Source organism: Labrus mixtus, chromosome 5, assembly GCF_963584025.1.
Source record: "Labrus mixtus chromosome 5, fLabMix1.1, whole genome shotgun sequence".
Classification (NCBI taxonomy): Eukaryota; Metazoa; Chordata; class Actinopteri; order Labriformes; family Labridae; genus Labrus; species Labrus mixtus.
In genome coordinates, this window is record NC_083616.1 from 10,192,428 (window position 1) to 10,211,021 (window position 18,594).

At 39.4% G+C, this 18,594-nt stretch overlaps 2 protein-coding genes across 2 annotated transcripts; both read left to right on the forward strand.

Moving 5' to 3' along the window:
• The first annotated feature begins 1,991 nt into the window (after positions 1-1,991).
• Positions 1,992-6,123, forward strand: vgll4l (vestigial like 4 like). Its single transcript, XM_061037707.1, has 5 exons — positions 1,992-2,461; positions 4,128-4,251; positions 4,354-4,603; positions 5,109-5,190; positions 5,335-6,123. Exons 1-5 carry the CDS (start codon positions 2,395-2,397, stop codon positions 5,613-5,615), a joined length of 804 nt encoding a protein of 267 aa, XP_060893690.1. The 5' UTR covers positions 1,992-2,394; the 3' UTR covers positions 5,616-6,123.
• A 3,884-nt stretch (positions 6,124-10,007) lies between these two features.
• slc20a1a (solute carrier family 20 member 1a) lies at positions 10,008-17,434 on the forward strand. The gene is made up of 11 exons (XM_061037714.1): positions 10,008-10,154; positions 11,068-11,696; positions 11,818-11,958; positions 12,072-12,157; positions 12,750-12,846; positions 14,596-14,715; positions 15,006-15,215; positions 15,360-15,834; positions 15,924-16,109; positions 16,214-16,298; positions 16,917-17,434. The coding sequence occupies exons 2-11, from the start codon at positions 11,348-11,350 to the stop codon at positions 17,070-17,072; spliced, it is 1,905 nt and encodes a 634-aa protein (XP_060893697.1). The 5' UTR covers positions 10,008-10,154; positions 11,068-11,347; the 3' UTR covers positions 17,073-17,434.
• Positions 17,435-18,594: the final 1,160 nt, after the last annotated feature.

Consider the following 18,594-nt stretch of genomic DNA (forward strand, 5'->3'; position numbering starts at 1 on the left):
ACTAGGTTCACAATGGACACTGATAAACATCACTGTATGCATGTCTTACATAAAAAAGTAGAAGAACACCTGGTTTGGAGGTGCTAACTCTTCATTTACCGATAATCAGCATGTAGACACATTTATAGGCTGTACACAATTTCCTCTTAGATTCTGTAAGGTGATGAAACAGTCCAGCAGAACAACATAATATGTATGTTCCAATTTGCATGTTTGTATGGATTGCAGGAGAAGCTTTTTAAATTAAATGTGCGATGACCTTTTCTGCATCAGCAAATAAGTGACTTAATGACTGACTGATTTATTGATTCTCACTTAATCCTGCTTCTTCAATTTCAGCCCAAATGTTCTCAGTCCTATACGCATCAACACTGCTGGAAACATCTAAACTCAAAGATAAACCCCCTAAAAAAACATTTTGCAACATATGATAAGTAGAACCATTACAGGGCCTATGTTTTATGTGCCTTACAGTTTGAAAGCTACAAGATACCAGGGTTGGCATTTATTTAATATGTTTTAAAATGTACTTTGTTTGAAGAACAAAAAACCTAACCAATTAATATCAGAGGACGGATGTTTCAGAGTAATGGTTCATTGTTTTACACCAATTTAAAGATACAGCTGCACCATTTCAATTTCTCACGTGGGACTATGTTAAGCCCCACAATAAGACGATACACAAATGTACCCCTTAAAACACTTACAAACACCTTAACCAAACCATACCAATGGATTCATTAACAGACAAACTAAATGATTAAACACAGATCAACTCAAAACTAATGTAACTAAACACACAATCCCTGGCTGAGCAGCCGTCCCAGCTCCAAATGCCTCTCTCTCCTGAAGCCAGCACTGGCCTTTTAAACACTGATGCCAGGTGTACCTCGTTAGGTAATCAGTAGTTTCACCTGGGCAGAGCAGAGAGCAACAGGAACAGCAGAGGGAAACATACAGCCGTCACAACTATGACATTTATCACTGTGTAAAGTGCTGGTTGTAACAAGGTTCTATTTCCAGTGTATTTAAACAAAATACACCTACACCCACCCACACCGATACTTAAGAATAAAGAGATGGATATTCAAATAACAAACATGTTGCCTGATGCCTCCTCTTTGTTTAAGCAAGATGAGCCATGCAAATTGTAATAAATATAGAAGAAAAGTCTGTGGGGGGATTCTAAGTTGCAGATTCAGAAATTTAAAGCCAGACTGTTTAAACTGCAGAGAATCTGTCTGTGAGCAAACATATCTTTCCACTTGGTTATGTCATGAACAGCACTTCAGTATTCCAGATTATTTGTGATGCATTTTCATAGGCAGTACATCTTTTCACAGCATGCCATTACAGTGCATGACCTAGAGGGGGCGCTGTTGAGCCAATATTGTATTTTACACAACACTTCATTTATTTATTCACAGCAAGACCTTCAAGTGTACAGCTTTTTCTCATTTTCAGAAGTTCTTTATCAACTTTTATTACACTGCAAGGACGATATTTACCATTAAATATATAATTAAATAGAACTACCTTATATTTCAGAATATTATTTTTGTTTACTAAGTACTCTAATGTGTAAAAAATGATTAACACAATCTATTTTCTTTTTTCAGATGTACCTGTGCTAAATAGTGTCTGAGTGCTGGCCTCTAGAGACTTTCTACCTGTGTCCAAACTCCTCAGTGTTCTCATGGCAGCGGCATTTCCAGGACTTAAGAGTCTTTGTCTGGCCATCAACAAAAGCCTTTGGATTACTGGTAAGGCAGGCTCACAGTGCAGCTGCGTGCGTGTACGGGCAGGTCAGAGGAATGACTGGAGCTCCGGTGGGCTAAGAGCTCGAAAAAATGCTGTTTGGTGAGATTGCTGATTAGGTGGGAAGGAAAGGAGGGGAGGGGAGGGGAGGGGGGCAGGTACTGGATCATGGAGGGAAACAAAAGGTACACATTACTTGCTTCAAGGGTATGCATCTTAAGAGTTGTGTAAAATATAACAAGGTGATGTATGACCCCAAATCTAAAAGAAAAAAACAGCAAAAAGAAAACAAGGCTCTCTCACTTATTTGGGATTGGTGGTTCTTTAATATTAAGCAACTCCACTTTCTACCTTTTAGACACTTTCCTCTGAGCTCATCCCTCTAGGACAATAACAACACTGACAGAATGAGGCTTCTTGATTGGCCCAGACAGCAGCCAACCAGAAGACAAGGACTGAGTCACAAGGAAGTGACTTCACCTATCTGCACTCACCTGATCCTTTACCTGGCCGAGCTCAGACGCAGAATCTCATTACCTTTCCATTACAATCCATAACTGAAGTTCATTGTGTGTCAGTACCTGCAGTCAAGGTGTTTCTGTGTGTTTGGCTTCACAAAGACAAAGACAAGAAGACATGGCAGTCGCTAACTTCCACTACATCACCCGCATGAGCAGTGGCTTCAAGGTGTACATTTTAGAAGGTAAGGTTGATTTTTGCTATTCTTTGAAATGTACTTTATAGCCGCATGTTGTTCAAAGAGAGTGGATCCTTGAGTTGCCTTGATCAGAAATATGAAATGTCATCATATTGCTTTAATAGACACTTTACATGTAATGCCTTAAATTATATCAGTGTACATCAAAGTATGATTTCTCTCTCTTAATGCTTTACTTTAAGTGGAAATTTAAATGGAAAGAACCACGAGCTGTTACAACAGTCTCAAATAAAGCTTTAAACACTTTCAACTCCTTAAATATACTAGTAAATTAATATGTGTAGCTTTTTATCACAGAGAAAGCAACGACATATTGTTTTAAAGGAAATTTACTTTTGATTAAAAAAAAAGTTAGTCTTCTTATTTATGATTATTGGGTTGAAAGGTCCTTAAATGGATGTAATATTCTGTAAATTGTGCTTGAAACAATGCAGTGTGTCTGTTCCACATCCATGATAATGATTAAAGGCAGGGACACAGAAGGTCAGGCAGTATATTCCCGCTGATATTAAGGAAGAAATACCAATGCCTCAGGCATTAGAAAATCAGTATAGGTGTGGTTATACCTGCCCCCTCCCTCCCCTCCACAATGGCACTCTGTGTGGAGGAGCCGCTCACAGGTGTCGGAGTGTTCAGACACTAGGAAATGTGTAATGGGTGAGCACTCAGGGTGTGAATTCAACAAGAAATCTTTTGGGGTTTTTTTGGAAACAATGGATCTCTTCCACTGTTTCATTTCAATGACAGTAGATGTTTATGTGACTCCTTTAAAGCACTGAATGACACATTTGAATACAGTTAAAGGAGCTCTGAAGACACAATCAATGTGGATTGTAAGTGCTAACTGAGCATACAGTCAAACAATGGGTTGGTATAATTATACTGCCATCACATGTTAAACAATGCTTTTTGTTTTTGTCTGTCTTGGACATGTGAGCTAACTGATGCACAACACTCAAGATCAAGTGGATTTAAAATGTAATTTAAAATGTAATATGTGCCTTTTTAAAACCCCCTTAAAATCCCTTTATGAGTTCAACTGACAATCTGAATATAAAGTGAATTTTTCTCACGCTCTGTCATTCATTCATTCGTTTTTGTCGATGTGTTTCAATTTAGTGTTGCAAGAATCCAGTGTGTGTTCTCCTTAATGGCCCGTTCAAATAATGGGCTCCACCCAAATCAGGGTCCTTGAACTCTTAAAGCAGTGTAATGTGTGCCACTCATCCATGACAATGAGCTGTTGATTGTGCCCTGTTCACCATGTGACGCGGCTGAATGCCAAACAGCATGCAGAAAAACAAAATTTACCGTTAGCATTGAATCAGCTGTGTCTTCTTGTAAGCCTCACTGATCAGGTAGATCGAGTTCAACGAGTTAACGGAGTTTACAATTAACGGCGACAAAAAAGAAAAAAAAAATATTTTCCCACGAATTGCTGTCATGCAGGTCGATCAAAACGGATCAAAACAAGAGTGAGTCATCACATGGTGACACAAACTACTATCAACGTAGTAAAATCATCAATGCCAGTAAATGACTGAATCGTCGATCTGGATTTCTTGTTCCCGCAGATGAGCAAAGCCAAAGTCAGTTGTGCAATCATTGACAAGCCTTTTATTTAATTCTGCACTTTTGTTTTCTTATTCAGGTCAGCCTCACCTCAGAAGTGAAGACAGATACAGACACATCACAAACGACCGCGCTCGAGCCCCAGCCGTGTATCCAATCAAACGCAAGCGCAGCCACGAGAGAGGCCTGACACTGGAGGAAAGGTTTGTGAAAACGACTTCCAGTCATTATTCAGCATGACAAATGTTCTACATCCAAAGAGAGATCAAGGAGATTTGACATTGTCCAATATTTGATTGTTTCAGGCGAGAGCGGGTGCTGAGCAGAAGTGTTGGTAAAGCCGCCCAAAGAGCAGCACCAACACCAGCCATCTTTAACAAGCCACAGAGCCCCACATCCACCTGGAGTCCAACCCCCAGCCCCACCAGCCCTCTGCCCTCCCATGTGTACTACACACCAGTCATGGATGAACCACTCGCCCTCATCAAGAAACCAAGAAAAGATCCAGAGAGCACAGAGGACAAGGCTAAGAGGCCTGCAAACACTCAAATCCAGGTAATTCACCCAAAACTCTCCAATGTACCGAAAAAATGATAGATATTTGGGCCCCCATAATTTGTGTCAGTGACGGGACTGTATGTCCCTTTGTAATCTCTGTAGTATAGCTTCAGGCTACCCACAGCAGTGGTACATCTCCCATCTGTAGTCAGAGTGTCAACAGGCCTAAGCTTGTCCCAGCTATGCAATCCAGCCAGATTCAGGGAGAAAATGTGAGCGATGGAGGGAGGAATGTCATCAACAAGACCAAACAGACTGTTTTTCTCTTTGACCCGCCATGCTACCTCCCTGGGAGGGATCTGTTTTTTCCATGGGCAAACCCAACCTGTTCCATTGGTTTTTGAACTATGTTTTTTTTTATGATGGGATGAAGTGCACAGTCAGGTTCAGGAGGTGTTTAACACTGAGATGGAAAGAGAAAGACACCCATGTTTTTTTTGTGTTGTAAATGCAGCAATGTTTTTTTTATGTCTTAAATAGCAACCCATTCTTGTTTTTTCAGATGCGTCCCTCTGTGATCACTTGCGTCTCCTCATCAAGAAATCCCTCCTGCAGGTCTGATGTCCACAGGGACCCCTCATCAGGTCAGTCTGACACTTTGTGAATTAGCTGATCCATCAGACGGTCACTCCCTGATCGTCATGCATGTCTCATAATGAATCTATCCTGCTCACTTTTACTGACTCACTTGTGTGTCTAAACAGTGTCCTTCATGCTTTCTCTTCTAGTGATTTCAAAGTCAAACTATGACCACGTGGTCGAGGAACATTTCCAGAGAAGTCTTGGAGTGAACTACCAGAAAGCCGCTCGCTCCCAGCAGCTCTCAATCAGCGTTTCAGTCGACGACCACTTTGCCAAGGCGCTCGGAGACAAGTGGCTGCAGATCAAGTCCAAGTCCTCCTCCTGCTCCTCCACACCTCCCAGCAGCCCGAGTGTTACTCACTCTCCCACCTACAAAGAGTGCACTAGCAGCACATCACCAACCTCCAGCCACTGGTCTGTCAACTAGAACAGACATCTTTGAGAAGAAAGTGGACTTTGTGAATTTAAACATTTCACTGCGTGCAGCCCTGCTTGTTGGTCAAGAGAAAAGCCAGCGCTAGTATTGAGAAGGGCGAGCTTTCAGATGCTGGAGTGCTGTCACTTTGGACCTCCGTGTGTCAAAGTTTGAGACACATTGATGCAGACTGTAATGTAGCACCAATCAAGACGTCCTTGTTTGTTACATTTCTCTCCTTATTGCTTGTGGATAGCATCAGAATAATGAGATTCTGTAGTTGGTAACGTGGGATGGTTGAAAAATCATCAGTAATCCTTTACATTTCTTCGGTGTGTCATTCTTAAGTGACACAACTTTACTGTATTATATTTATGTTCTGATACACCTGGGTTCCTTACAGTCTAAATGACTTGCCTATCTGCTGTATAAAATATGCTTATAAGCTGTACACAAAACAAAGACTTTTAAAAAAAGACTTTAAAAAATAAAAACGTCAAAAAAACATTAAATGTTTTGTGTGTTTGTTAGTAAGAGTTGATCTGCATTTTGACATCTGTTGGGCAACAAGTTAAAACAAAAACTAAATTTTTTCCTCAGAAAAAGATGCTAAGGAAGTAACAGAAAATGATCAAACGTCTTTAAAACTCAAATGTCAAAATGCACGTACAGACAGTAAAAAGTGGACAGGGTGGTGCACCAGACAACCTAATTTCACAGGTGAGTCAGTGTGTGTCTGCAGCACGTCCGGTGCACACATAGCATTTTACATGTAGACCTGTTGCCACACACTGAGTGGAAATTAAATGGATGTATGAGCAACACGTTTGGGGCTTTTTTTCCTTTCCAGTAAGTCAGGGGAATGCAGGATGCATGTTGGAGCAGGCAGTAGGCCTTGTGTTCTGACATTCCTGCCTCCTGAGAAAATGACTCTGTAAGATCCTACAGATCCTGTTTGACGAGGCACGGGAGGGAGGGAAGAGGGGAAAGCAGGGTTGGGCTCACATAGGCCTGAGCATGAGAACCAGCAGAGCTCTTCGGTTACTTATTTGCATGTCCTATCTTGTCCAACCTTAAATATGATAAACAACACTGGAGAGAAGTCCTAAGCTTCTGTCTTTGAAAGTACAGAGTTGGTCATTTTAATGTAAGTTGGGAAAAAGCATTTATGTTCTGACAAGATGAAAACCATGGGAAAGAGTTGTATATGAGGGTGGAGAAGATGAAAAAAAGCCATCTGAATGAGTTTTTTTTCACACTGAAATTGTTGGAGTAAACCAGAAACATAAATGTGAAGTCTTAGATATTAGTGCCAAAAAATCGAATCTGCAAATTATAACAACACATAAGATATATGAGAACAAACGCAGGAGCAAATTGTGATCTAACTACTTTTTAATGCCTCTCCTCATTTACTGTCTAAACTGGTATTTCCACATGGAGCATTATTCATCAGTCGATGTAACCTGAACAGGGGCATTGATGCCACCTAGAGGCCCTGAGGTACACAAATCTTTAAAACAGGCAACACTGTCAAAGACAAAAGAGCTCATGTTACATGATGAGCTGCAAAAAAAAAAAAACAGATCAAAACAAAACGGGTGAACTGGTTGTTGGGTGAGCGAGCTCGCCTGACAAAATGACCTTTAGAAATGAAAGACAGATGGAAAGTGAGAATAAATACATTGCTTAGTTCACCACTAGAGGGCGACTTGGTGACAGGTGTGTAAAACTGCATCACGCTTCATTCATAAAATGTCAATCCACTTAAAATGCTCTAACAATCATTAGTTGTTTTATTCATTGATAATATGCTGTGTTGACATTATTCTTTGGTGAGTGAGTCTGTTAGCAATTATTTTGTTTATTCTAGTTAGAAGGTTCTTTGGTTTAATTACAGGCTATATTATAAACACATATATCTTTGACTAGATATAATGAGATACATAGGTACATTCAAGTGTGTAGGATAATTTGATTTAGTATGTTTAGATACTGGGCAGGCTGAAAGAGAAAGAATGACTAGATCATGAGAATGTAAAGAGAAACACTTCTCAAGCAGCTGCACAAATGCACATTATTGCTTCAGGCAACAATAAAAGATAATTACAATCCTGAATAACTCCAACATGACAGAAAACATCATTTAACTGAATTTGACTGAAGCAGTAGTAATTAAGTTTTTCCACTAAAGTACAGATGATTGGTTGAGTCCTTGGGAAAGTTCTTTCTCTTTGTTTTGTCAGTCAGAAGTTTGATCACTGTCAACAGAGCAGGACGCATTTAGTAAATAATCCAAATGACATCTCTAAGCTCATGAGAACATGATTGTTCTGAATGACTGTTGTGGAGCAGCATGATTCATTGTCAAGCTTTGTGTTCAACTACTCGGTATTTAAACGAGCATGGGCAGCTATCTTATTGTTTGACTACTGATTGTTCAGTTTCAGAAAGCTGGGTGTTTCCCAATCCCAAACTTATGACTGGTGTTTAATGATTTGAAAAAGAAAAGCCTTTTGATTTAGCATTATGCTAATACATGTGCTTTATTGCTTTAATACAGATGTGTTTCATAAAATCATAGACAAAACACAAAGATTGCTCTCAAACATCAGAAAGAAGTTATTCAAGTGACTTACTATAAAAGAAAGCAACTTTTCCATGGGGTCAAAACAATTCTCACAAGGAGCGCCGATAGCATAGTGGTTATGTTGCACGGCCCATGTGAGGCTATAGTCTTTGTTGCAGAGGCTTTGGGTTTGAATCTAACCTCCTCCCTTTGATGCATGTCATCTCTTACTCTCTCTTCAGATGTCCTGTCCAATGAAGGCAAAAGGCCCACTAACAACTTTTTAAAAATTGCTCTCAAACGTCAGGCTGAAGTTATTTAATTGACTTATACTATAAAACCAAATTAACTTTTCCAGGGGGTCAAAACAGTACTCAGGTATTTGAGTAAATAGAGCAGTACTGTAGTTTAAAAAAATCTTACTTAAAACAAAAGGACATACGTGTTGGAATCAAAAGTCACCAACATGTTTAAAGGTAAACATATTCAAAAAGCAGGACTTTGGTGTTTATTTAGCAGCCCCCCTGTGGACAAAGTGGGACAATCACCTCTTTGCTAATCTTGACCAGTACATGTAAGTAGAGTGTTCTGACAGAAAAAGGAACCTACTTTATTTTAAATGACCATAAGCTATTATGAAAATATTAAATTAAATTAAATTAAATTAATTCAATATAAAGAGGCATGAACACTTTTGATTATTGAAATTTTGTAGGATTGAACTTGTTGAGATTTTGTGAATATGTTGAAAACAATAAATAAATAAGTCTATAAATAGTCATAACACCTGTAACATCATTCATCACTAGACGAATACAAAAGTTAATATTGCTAACTATGGCTTTAGTTGACTAGTTAAAATGTCACAGAATGTGCTCTTTGCTGACTTTTGTACATCTAAGGACCATAATATAAGCTCATATAGTACATGTTAATCGGGGGGGGGGGGGGGGGGGGGGGGGGCGTTCACTTGTCACATGGTTTGGAGAGGTCACAGTTTTCCACACAGGTAGCATATGTGGGGTTGACTTGTCGGAACTCATCAGCAGATTTGGAGGCAGTGTAGCAGCTCGGAAAATAGCCTAAATATGCTGAAGTTTCTCATTTTAGTGACTGATTATGTTAAATGACAAGTTGATCAGTAACAGTGTCTGTCATGGTTGTTTCAGTTCTGCTAAGCAACACTTGTTCAGGTGGTTATCCATAGCATAAACTTAAAGTTAGTGGGATGATAAGGTATCATTTTAATGTTTGATAATCCTACACCCAGAAAAAAAAAAGATAGACAGAGATTTAAGACCCCAAGAAAAACTCTACCTGCAGGATGAGAAATGCAGAGACGGTCCTATTTATTTACAATCTTAATATGCATCGATATAAAGTTTGTCCAGCAGGTGGCACCAGAGAGGTCATGCTGTTCACTGAAAGATCACACGTGGACGATTCAGCACCTATTTTCTCCTCATTGATAGATTTTCTTTTCTTTTTTCGTCCTCTTAATGATTTAAACCACACAACGAATTCCACAAGAGAATTATGGGAATATTACTCGGGTTTTAGGAAAACAATTAACCCTGATTACTGTCAACAGAATGTAGCCTTAAATACTTTAATCGTTTTTCTTCAGGCACAAGGTGAAGATATATTTAGGCAAAACAAAAGACATTTGTCTCTCCATGGGGGTTTGGGGGAATTTTTGAGGATCAAAGGGACATCATCATTGAAAACTGTAATTTTCCCCTCTGTCTACAAACACGTTAAACATTAGCTTTTAGGCAGCAGTGGTCTCATGACCGGCTGTGAAGGCGTGTACTCTCTCAGCCCATTATATAAACCAACCTCCATCAGGAGCATTTTGAAGTGTCTGCAGCACTAACAATTTCCTCCGAGATAGAATAAAGTTTTCCCTGACTGGTTCCCCACCTGTTAACCAGACAGAGAAGTGGACCCCAAACACTGACAGCTTCACTTCGGTCTCACCTGTAAGTAGAATCATTTTACTCTATTTTCTTTCTCTCTCTCTCTCTCTCTCTTATTCTTGTTCTTTTGTCTTTTTTTTCTGCTCTGTCACTCTATTCGAGTTATGCAAGGGCAGCTAAACAGATTAACATACCGCTATTTTCCATGTTCACGGTGAGTTTGTGGGAAATGACTGACTGCTTGTCTACCCTGAACAGTCCAATTATTCAGAGAAGTTATGAGCAGATGTATTATCATGGCATTACCATGAATTGGGCTGCTATAACGGTCCCGTTGTTATGCAGGCTTCATGTTTAAAATACATTGTTTCCAGATACGTAAGTCGTCAAAATTGAATTAAATAAATTGATTTCGTCCCGTTTAAGTATTCGCTGTTACTGGTCCAACATTGTAGAAAATCCTATTAAAACGCCACAGATAAAAAAAAACAAAAAAACATTTAATGTGCTTTAAAAAATGTGTTTAAAGTCACTGTTGTAGCGTCTGCAGCATATTTCCAGCATGTGTCTAAGGACATGATCATTTTACATGGTACACCTAGAGTGGTCTGAGTCTTTCTCTTGTTTAAGTTGTGAAAACAAATCCACCCTCAGCCTAATTTAAAGCGACGTTATTGAATTCTGACTGACACTGACTGTGACTATAAGACGAGCTCAGCTCTTCACAGCCTCCTGTTTAGACCTAAAGGTTACACAGATAACTCAACAGTAATAATGAGGCCAAACCCGTAATGTGGCTTAGCCCACTAATGACTTTTAAAGTGATATAAAACACTTCATCATAACCACTTCCCTCTACCACAAACCCTGCTGTAAATCACAGCCAGCCTGTTTTGTTAATATGTAACTTTGCTTTGTCTTTGTTTATGAGCCAATAAATAAGAAGCATTAACCACCATCTTCTGTGTTTTGGCAGTGTGTATCATCATCAGTGCTCACCGTCACCATGGACGTCTCCTCTGGCTCTATATGCTGTCATTCTATGATGAAGGCTACAGACAAACCTTACATACTTAGCTCACAATGTGATTCTAGTTTTCCCTTTAGCACTTTAAACTGAACCGACGAGGTTATCTCATTAGTTTTAGTATACATTTATTTATATACACATATTACCTCAACTCTTATTGTAAAACCTCAGTCAATTGGCTTGATTTCTTTTTTTTTTTGCTGATTAAATTGAAAAGTAAGTAATAATGGAAACGACAACACTAGCATCGCTGGCTGCTGCCACCACAGTGGCTCTGGCCTATCAGGCTGACATGTCAGGATACTTGTGGCTGCTGGTCGTCGGCTTCATCATCGCCTTCATCCTGGCGTTCTCCGTGGGGGCCAACGACGTGGCCAACTCCTTCGGTACGGCAGTGGGCTCCGGCGTGGTCACCATGCGTCAGGCGTGCATCCTGGCCTCCATCTTTGAGACGGTTGGCTCAGTGCTGCTGGGGGCAAAGGTCAGCGAGACCATCCGACAGGGGATAATTGACGTCCGGATGTACAACGGTTCTGAACACGTCCTGATGGCGGGATCGATAAGTGCAATGTGGGGTAAGAGCTAACAACAGTTCGATGGATATTGCTTTTTAATCTGAATTTTTAAAATGAAGGTTCATAGGATGTTTGATGTCAGATTATGAGAGCAGGCCATGTTCATGTTTTTGTCCTGTAGGCTCAGCTGTGTGGCAGCTGGTTGCGTCATTCCTGAAGCTTCCCATTTCTGGAACTCACTGCATTGTGGGGGCCACAATTGGCTTTTCCATGGTAGCCAAGGGTCATCAAGGGGTCAAATGGATAGAGATACTGCGCATTGGTGAATATATGTTGTTATTTCCTAGCATCTTAAACCAAAATGTGCAAAATCTAAAACACAAGTGAAGCAGAACGTCTTTTAATCCCTCGTCTTTGCAACTGTATTTCCTAAAGTGGCTTCCTGGTTCCTGTCACCTCTGCTGTCAGGCATCATGTCAGGAATCCTCTTCTATTTTGTTCGCAAATTCATTCTGAACAAGGTGAGCCTAATTCACCTACCAGTGTACAAAGTCGGTTCAAAAGTCTGTGACGAGCCTTTACATGAGTTAAAAGAGCAGTATCATGATATAGATGGACCACATACTGAGGAAGTTATTGAAAACCAAGCAACTCAAATCAGTGTTGAGAAACAGTATTTAAAAGTGTTTCCAAAGCAAAGGGTCACTTGAAAGGGTCATGAGGTTAATCTAAAGGGTCCTTGGGTGATAAAGTAACTTAAGGAGATTACGTCCTGCTACACTGATCAGTGGATTTTTTTTTTTTGTGTGTGATATTGGGAAACATGAGTCCCTTGGGCTTCAACAAGTTCATTTCCTGAAACCACCAAATCTTTTTAGATGTTCAGATAAAAGTGACCCAAGAAGCCCCAGCTAGACACTTTCTTTATGAGGAGTTTCATGCCACAAAGGTAGACAACCACAGGTTTCATTTTTTATGATTCATAATAATAATAATGGTTGTTTTTTTCCTACAGGATAGTATTGTCTGAAGCAGTTATTAACTGCAGCTGCCAATAAGAATAGAAGACTTAAAAGTAATAAAAGTGATTAAATGTTACACTGCCCTCTACAGGTGGACCCAGTACCCAACGGCCTCCGAGCTCTCCCAGTCTTCTACGCCATCACGATGGGCATCAACCTCTTCTCCATCATGTTCACAGGAGCACCATGTGAGTAACATTGACATACATTACACACATGCTTCTTTGATTGATTGATTGATTGATTGATTGATTGATTGATTGATTGATTAAATTTATTTCAGACATATCAAATAAAATCAAACATATCAAAAATACAAAACAAAATGAAAAGCACGAAAATACACTAAACAAAAAACAATGTTCAAATTATTTCACAAAAAAGAAAAAGCAAATTACATATATTCAATTGATATGCCTGAAAAGGAGTAGGAAGAAGTATAAAACTTATTTAATCCTACCCCTTTTCCACAGCTCAATAATGAATATTTATTCAATTAACTTCCTGTGTTCCTTCTAATCTCTCTATATATACAATCTACTTTCAATTTTCACTAACCACACAACTCCCTGGAGTGAGCTGAGATCTGAGTAAATGTCACCAGAGAAAATGAAGAAGAGTTGATGACCTTTGTAGGAGTCTTTGTAGGACTAAATAGGTGACGAACAAAAAAAAAAAAGACAGATTGTTGTGTTTATTGTCATTTTTTAGATCATTCATGAACCAAAAGTGTGCACAACCTGGCCTCTCTCTAACGATCAAACGCTGTGTTGCCAGCTAGGACATGACTGCAGAGAGAAAAAAACACCTTACACAACAAAAAAGTAAAAACACGTGAGCAGGAATTTGAGAGGGATACAACTATTAGATAGAAAATGTCCACTCCTTTTTGTTTCATTGACAGGCTTGAACTTGTTGAGAAGTCATTTGGCCTGGGCGCTTCACTGAAGGCTGCAGGCCGGTGTGTGTGTGTGTGTGTGTGTGTGTGTGTGTGTGTGTGTGTGTGTGTGTGTGTGTGTGTGTGTGTGTGTGTGTGTGTGTGTGTGTGGGATAGTATGATATTAACACACCACATCTCCTGCTGTGCAAAATGACTGCTTAATGCAGCGCCTTTGTGCACACCCCAAACCATAACTGCACACATTTTCCAGCCAACTTATTTTTCCCAACACGGAAAACCACATTTTTATTTAGCCTACTGAAAAAAACAGCAACAAATATTTACCAGCACACTTTATGCAGTAAATGTATGCGGCTCCTATTACCTCTCAGAACATTATGATGATAATAGCTTTTACTGTGTGGCCTTTATTTGTTGGTTACCTCCTGTCGTCTACAAGATCAATCATTCTATTTGACGATCGTATTCTTTAAGGTACTGCAACAGCAAGGTGTCAGTTTGTGTTTGTATTTCTGAAAAACTGAAAGTGAATTGTCTTCAGCAGAGTGAACTCTACATTATCACTTGGCTGCAAGACTGGTCTGTTTCTCACTATCTGTTCGGAGGAGTGTGTAGTGTTGCTGATACTGTTTTCTGTTGGAAAACTGAAACTCTAAAACAGTCTGTTGTGACATTTTGTATCATCTTATTTATTCCTGTTTTTTACAGAGTTTTTTGGGGGGGTTTTCACAGAAAAAAAACATGTAGGAAAAGTAGAAATGTTGTGAAAAGATACAAAGATTCTTTCAAAGGAGAGAGATAAATAAATCCTCTTTTTGTCTAGACACCACAAGGTTCCTGCTCCTAAAATGTCACAGCCATTATCATTTAGAAATGTTTATGACGGTATGATGAAATGTTCAGGAAGGTATCATTATTTAAACTCCTTTTTCCCCAATTTATGAAGGAGCATGGAATTAATAAAGATGCTGTTACGTTTGTGTTTTTCTTAATCTGAGACTTGGTTCCCTCTTGTGTCTCTGTCCTGTGTGCACAGTGCTGGGCTTCGACAGAGTGCCATGGTGGGGAACACTGTGTATTTCTCTGGGATGTGCCCTAATAACAGCTTTGTTCGTTTGGTTCGTTGTTTGTCCACGCCTGAAGAAGAAAATCAAACGTGAGTACACGGCAAACTAGATTTTTGCCAAACTTTGAACCATTTGAAGCATTCCTCCGTAGTTTGCATTTGTTTTCAACTTTTTCACTGTGCAGCTGGTCCCTCCCAATCAAAATTGGTTAAGCATTTTGTAGTTTTTTTGCCCTAGTCGGCCACTATAGTTTTCGAATTGCACACAAGATAGTATGAAATCTCAGAACATGAATGAAAAGAGAGGGATTTTCAGTCAACAGCTTTGGGTAAAAACAAAGCGTTGCCTAAAAAGATCTGATCACTTTCATGTTCTCCAGGAGGAACTACTCCTGCTCCCTGTGAGACCCCTCTAATGGAGAAGACCTCCAGTAAGCCTGCGCCTCCAGAGCAGCCCTCAATACCACAAGACCCCCCACCTCAGACTCCTGCTGTGGACAGTCAGAAGGTGGCTTTTAAACTCGGAGGCTCAGAAGAAACTGATTTGGACAACAATGACATGGAGACCAAAGATTTGGATATCAGCAATGGTGAGATTTTAAGCCTACATTTTTTTTTTAACTTGTATTTCTCAGAATTCATTAGACCCCCATTAGTTATATTTGTGGAGATAAAACAAAAGTCATTCTGATTTAGTTCACCAACTGCCTAACAATAAACATTACATTTCGTAGGACTGAACAGCATTTTTGGCCCCATGATGATCACTGATCCTCACAGTGGACGCTCCCACACCATCCACAAAGACTCTGGTCTTTACAAAGACCTGCTGCACAAGCTCCACATGGCTAAAGTAGGAGACTGCATTGGCGACAGTGATACAGAAGAGCGACCCATCAGGAGGAACAACAGCTACACCTCCTACACCATGGCAATCTATGGTATTCAAGGAGACCCTAAATACAAGGAGGTGGACGGTGGCGGGCTGCAGAGGATATCCAGGGTGGACAGTTACAGCAGCTACAGCTCAGCGGTGACCGGGGGGAGTGCGGTCCAGGACGGGTGTGTGACACAGGAAGCAGACAAGGATCTGCCTTCGGAGGAGGATGAGCTGGAGGTCGATCAGCCGGCTGTGTCTTTGCTTTTCCAGTTTCTGCAGATACTTACAGCTTGTTTTGGCTCTTTTGCTCATGGAGGGAACGATGTAAGGTAGGCAAGAGGGGTTTTCTCTGAGGATATTTATGTATGTGCTGTTCACTCAAAGAAATTTAAAACAAGTCATTTTTTTAAATCTCTAGCAATGCGATTGGTCCACTTGTGGCTCTGTGGCTTCTGTATGACAGCGGCTCTGTCGTTTCCAATGCACCAACACCCATTTGGTTGCTTCTGTACGGCGGAGTAGGCATCTGTGCTGGACTCTGGGTGTGGGGAAGAAGAGTGATCCAGACCATGGGCAAAGACCTCACACCCATCACACCCTCCAGGTATTCTGCTTATTTAAATCATTAAAACGTTTTTTTATCCAAATCTTGCCTTAATGAAAATGTAAACGGTCAAAGTGAATTAAAACTTTTTTTTCCCAATTTAGTGGATTCAGCATTGAGCTAGCTTCAGCACTCACAGTTGTTGTGGCATCCAATGTTGGCCTCCCTGTCAGCACAACTCACTGCAAGGTAATGGATCTCAAAACACTTCAACTTCATACAAGGAAAATAAATATTAGACTTGTGCTGGTACTGAAACCACTTTCAGTATCGGCCTCCAATACGACAGTAGTGCAGAAGGTATCGCTGAGAATACCAGTCCATGAACCAATCCAATAACATAACCGCAAATTATTCTCTTTATAGATTCTTCTTAAACATGTAGAATCTGCAAATCACAAGAAAATCTGCTTCTCTTTCGGGTTCACGTTGCTAAAGTTAGCCAGAGTGAGGCCTCAGTGTAACTTACTATTTACAGTTAAACTGAGATTCAGATGAAACGGATGAACGGGCTCTCCTCGGGAGGAAGTAATCAACCAAGAAATTAGGGCGTTTATTTTGCAGAGGTATCTGGAGAGATTCAGTTCCTTCTTTACAGTAGTTACCAAGCTAACAAAAAGTAATCAACCAGTGCTTTTCAACCTTTATTATGTTTTTTTAATCAAACAAGTATTGGAGGGATACGTGAGAATTGGATTGAGGAAAGTAAAAAATGTTATCAGATTAAATCTAATACATAAGAATCTACAGATGGTTCAGTGTAATGTGATGAAATCTGTTGATTTATTTGATATTGTGTGATCACAGGTGGGATCGGTGGTGGCCGTGGGATGGCTGCGCTCCAGAAAATCTGTTGACTGGCGTCTGTTCAGGAACATCTTCATCGCCTGGTTTGTTACAGTCCCCATCTCCGGCCTGATCAGTGCAGCCATCATGGCCGTCTTCATTTATGTCATTCTGTGAGAGTCCAACTGTGCAGCTACACTGTTACATCGACTGAAAGACTGCTGAGAACCGCTAATGATGGCTGACGAGTGAAACTGTGCTCATAAACATGCTCCCTTTGGTGATAGTAAATGGTGTTTATTATATCACTCACTGTCAGCTCGAGGTCAAATAAAGATGACATTTTAATGGTGGAGTGTCATTCATTGTTAAATATCCTGAAGTCTGTGATCCTGTATATCACACTGTACATTTGTATAAAAGCAATGATGTGTTGAAAATCAAAACATTAATTCGTATAAAAAACTTCAATGTTTGAATTTTTTGATGTAAAAAAAATATGTATGAAATAAAAGAATTAAAATGTATTTTACTCACTATTTACATGTTTCACTTGTTTCTATTTACAGGGTAGGATAATAATAACGTTATTATTTTATATATATTAAATATTTATTTATATAGCACCTTTAAAAACAGATGTTCACAAAGTGCTTCGATAGACAAAGTAAAGGCATAAACTCAAGAACAGACAGACATCAACAGTCAAACACAGAGTACAAAAGTCATTAATGCTAATAACTGGAGTAAAAAAAAGACACAGCAGGCAGGTCTCTAACGGCAGTTAAAGCTACAAAGCAATACAATTCAGGAAGATGAAATAAAAGATCAAATATTAATTGGTTACATCACCAACATGAGTCGTTTTGTGAAGATGCTGATTACACTTTTTTTTGCCAACATCAACATATTGTTTACTAATTTCCTTTCCCCAAGTATATATGTAAGGTTTGATTCTATCTCCACTTCTTTTATAACTTAGACCTTTACTTTTGTATATTATAGATTTGTTTTCACTTTAATCAGTTTTCTTTAAGCGATACAAAAATAATAAAATCATGTTTTTGTGAATTTGGAAAAGAACATTACAAAAAATCCACAATAACACTGTTTTCATGAACTTGCTGATAAAAAATCTTATACCTCTGTTGAAGTTTACTGAAATCCCACTAGATGGCGCTGTTGTCGCAGCTGCCCTCACAGCCTTAGATATCTTTTTTCCTCAGCTACAAACACACTTCCTCCCTCTCCAGCAAACAAACACCAGTGTAAGAAAAGACCGTGTTTACAGCAGTGTAATACTCATTAATACAAGATTATCTGCTTGTTTATTTACCATTGTAAATGTAATCTTTCTGTTTGTAATTATTTAAGTGCTATTTTAGGTTAAGCACTGGAAATAGTTTGCACTCATTGTGTGTTGTTTAGAATATCTCAGAGGCTCGATTATAGATTTCGATAAAAGTCGAACAGCTCCAGATTTTTGACTTCTGATTTTCCTGAATACATTTGTTGAGTTAATTCTTTAATTCTCTGATATCCAAAAAAATAAAAAATAAATCCCCAGATATCCAAAATGTAATGTGAATATCCAGAATATCTTTGACTACAAGTTTTACTAGTTTGACTACAGCTCTGACTAGGAGAAACGTTCAAATGGCTTGCCATACACACAAGCTAGTTTGAACTAAGAGAGTGT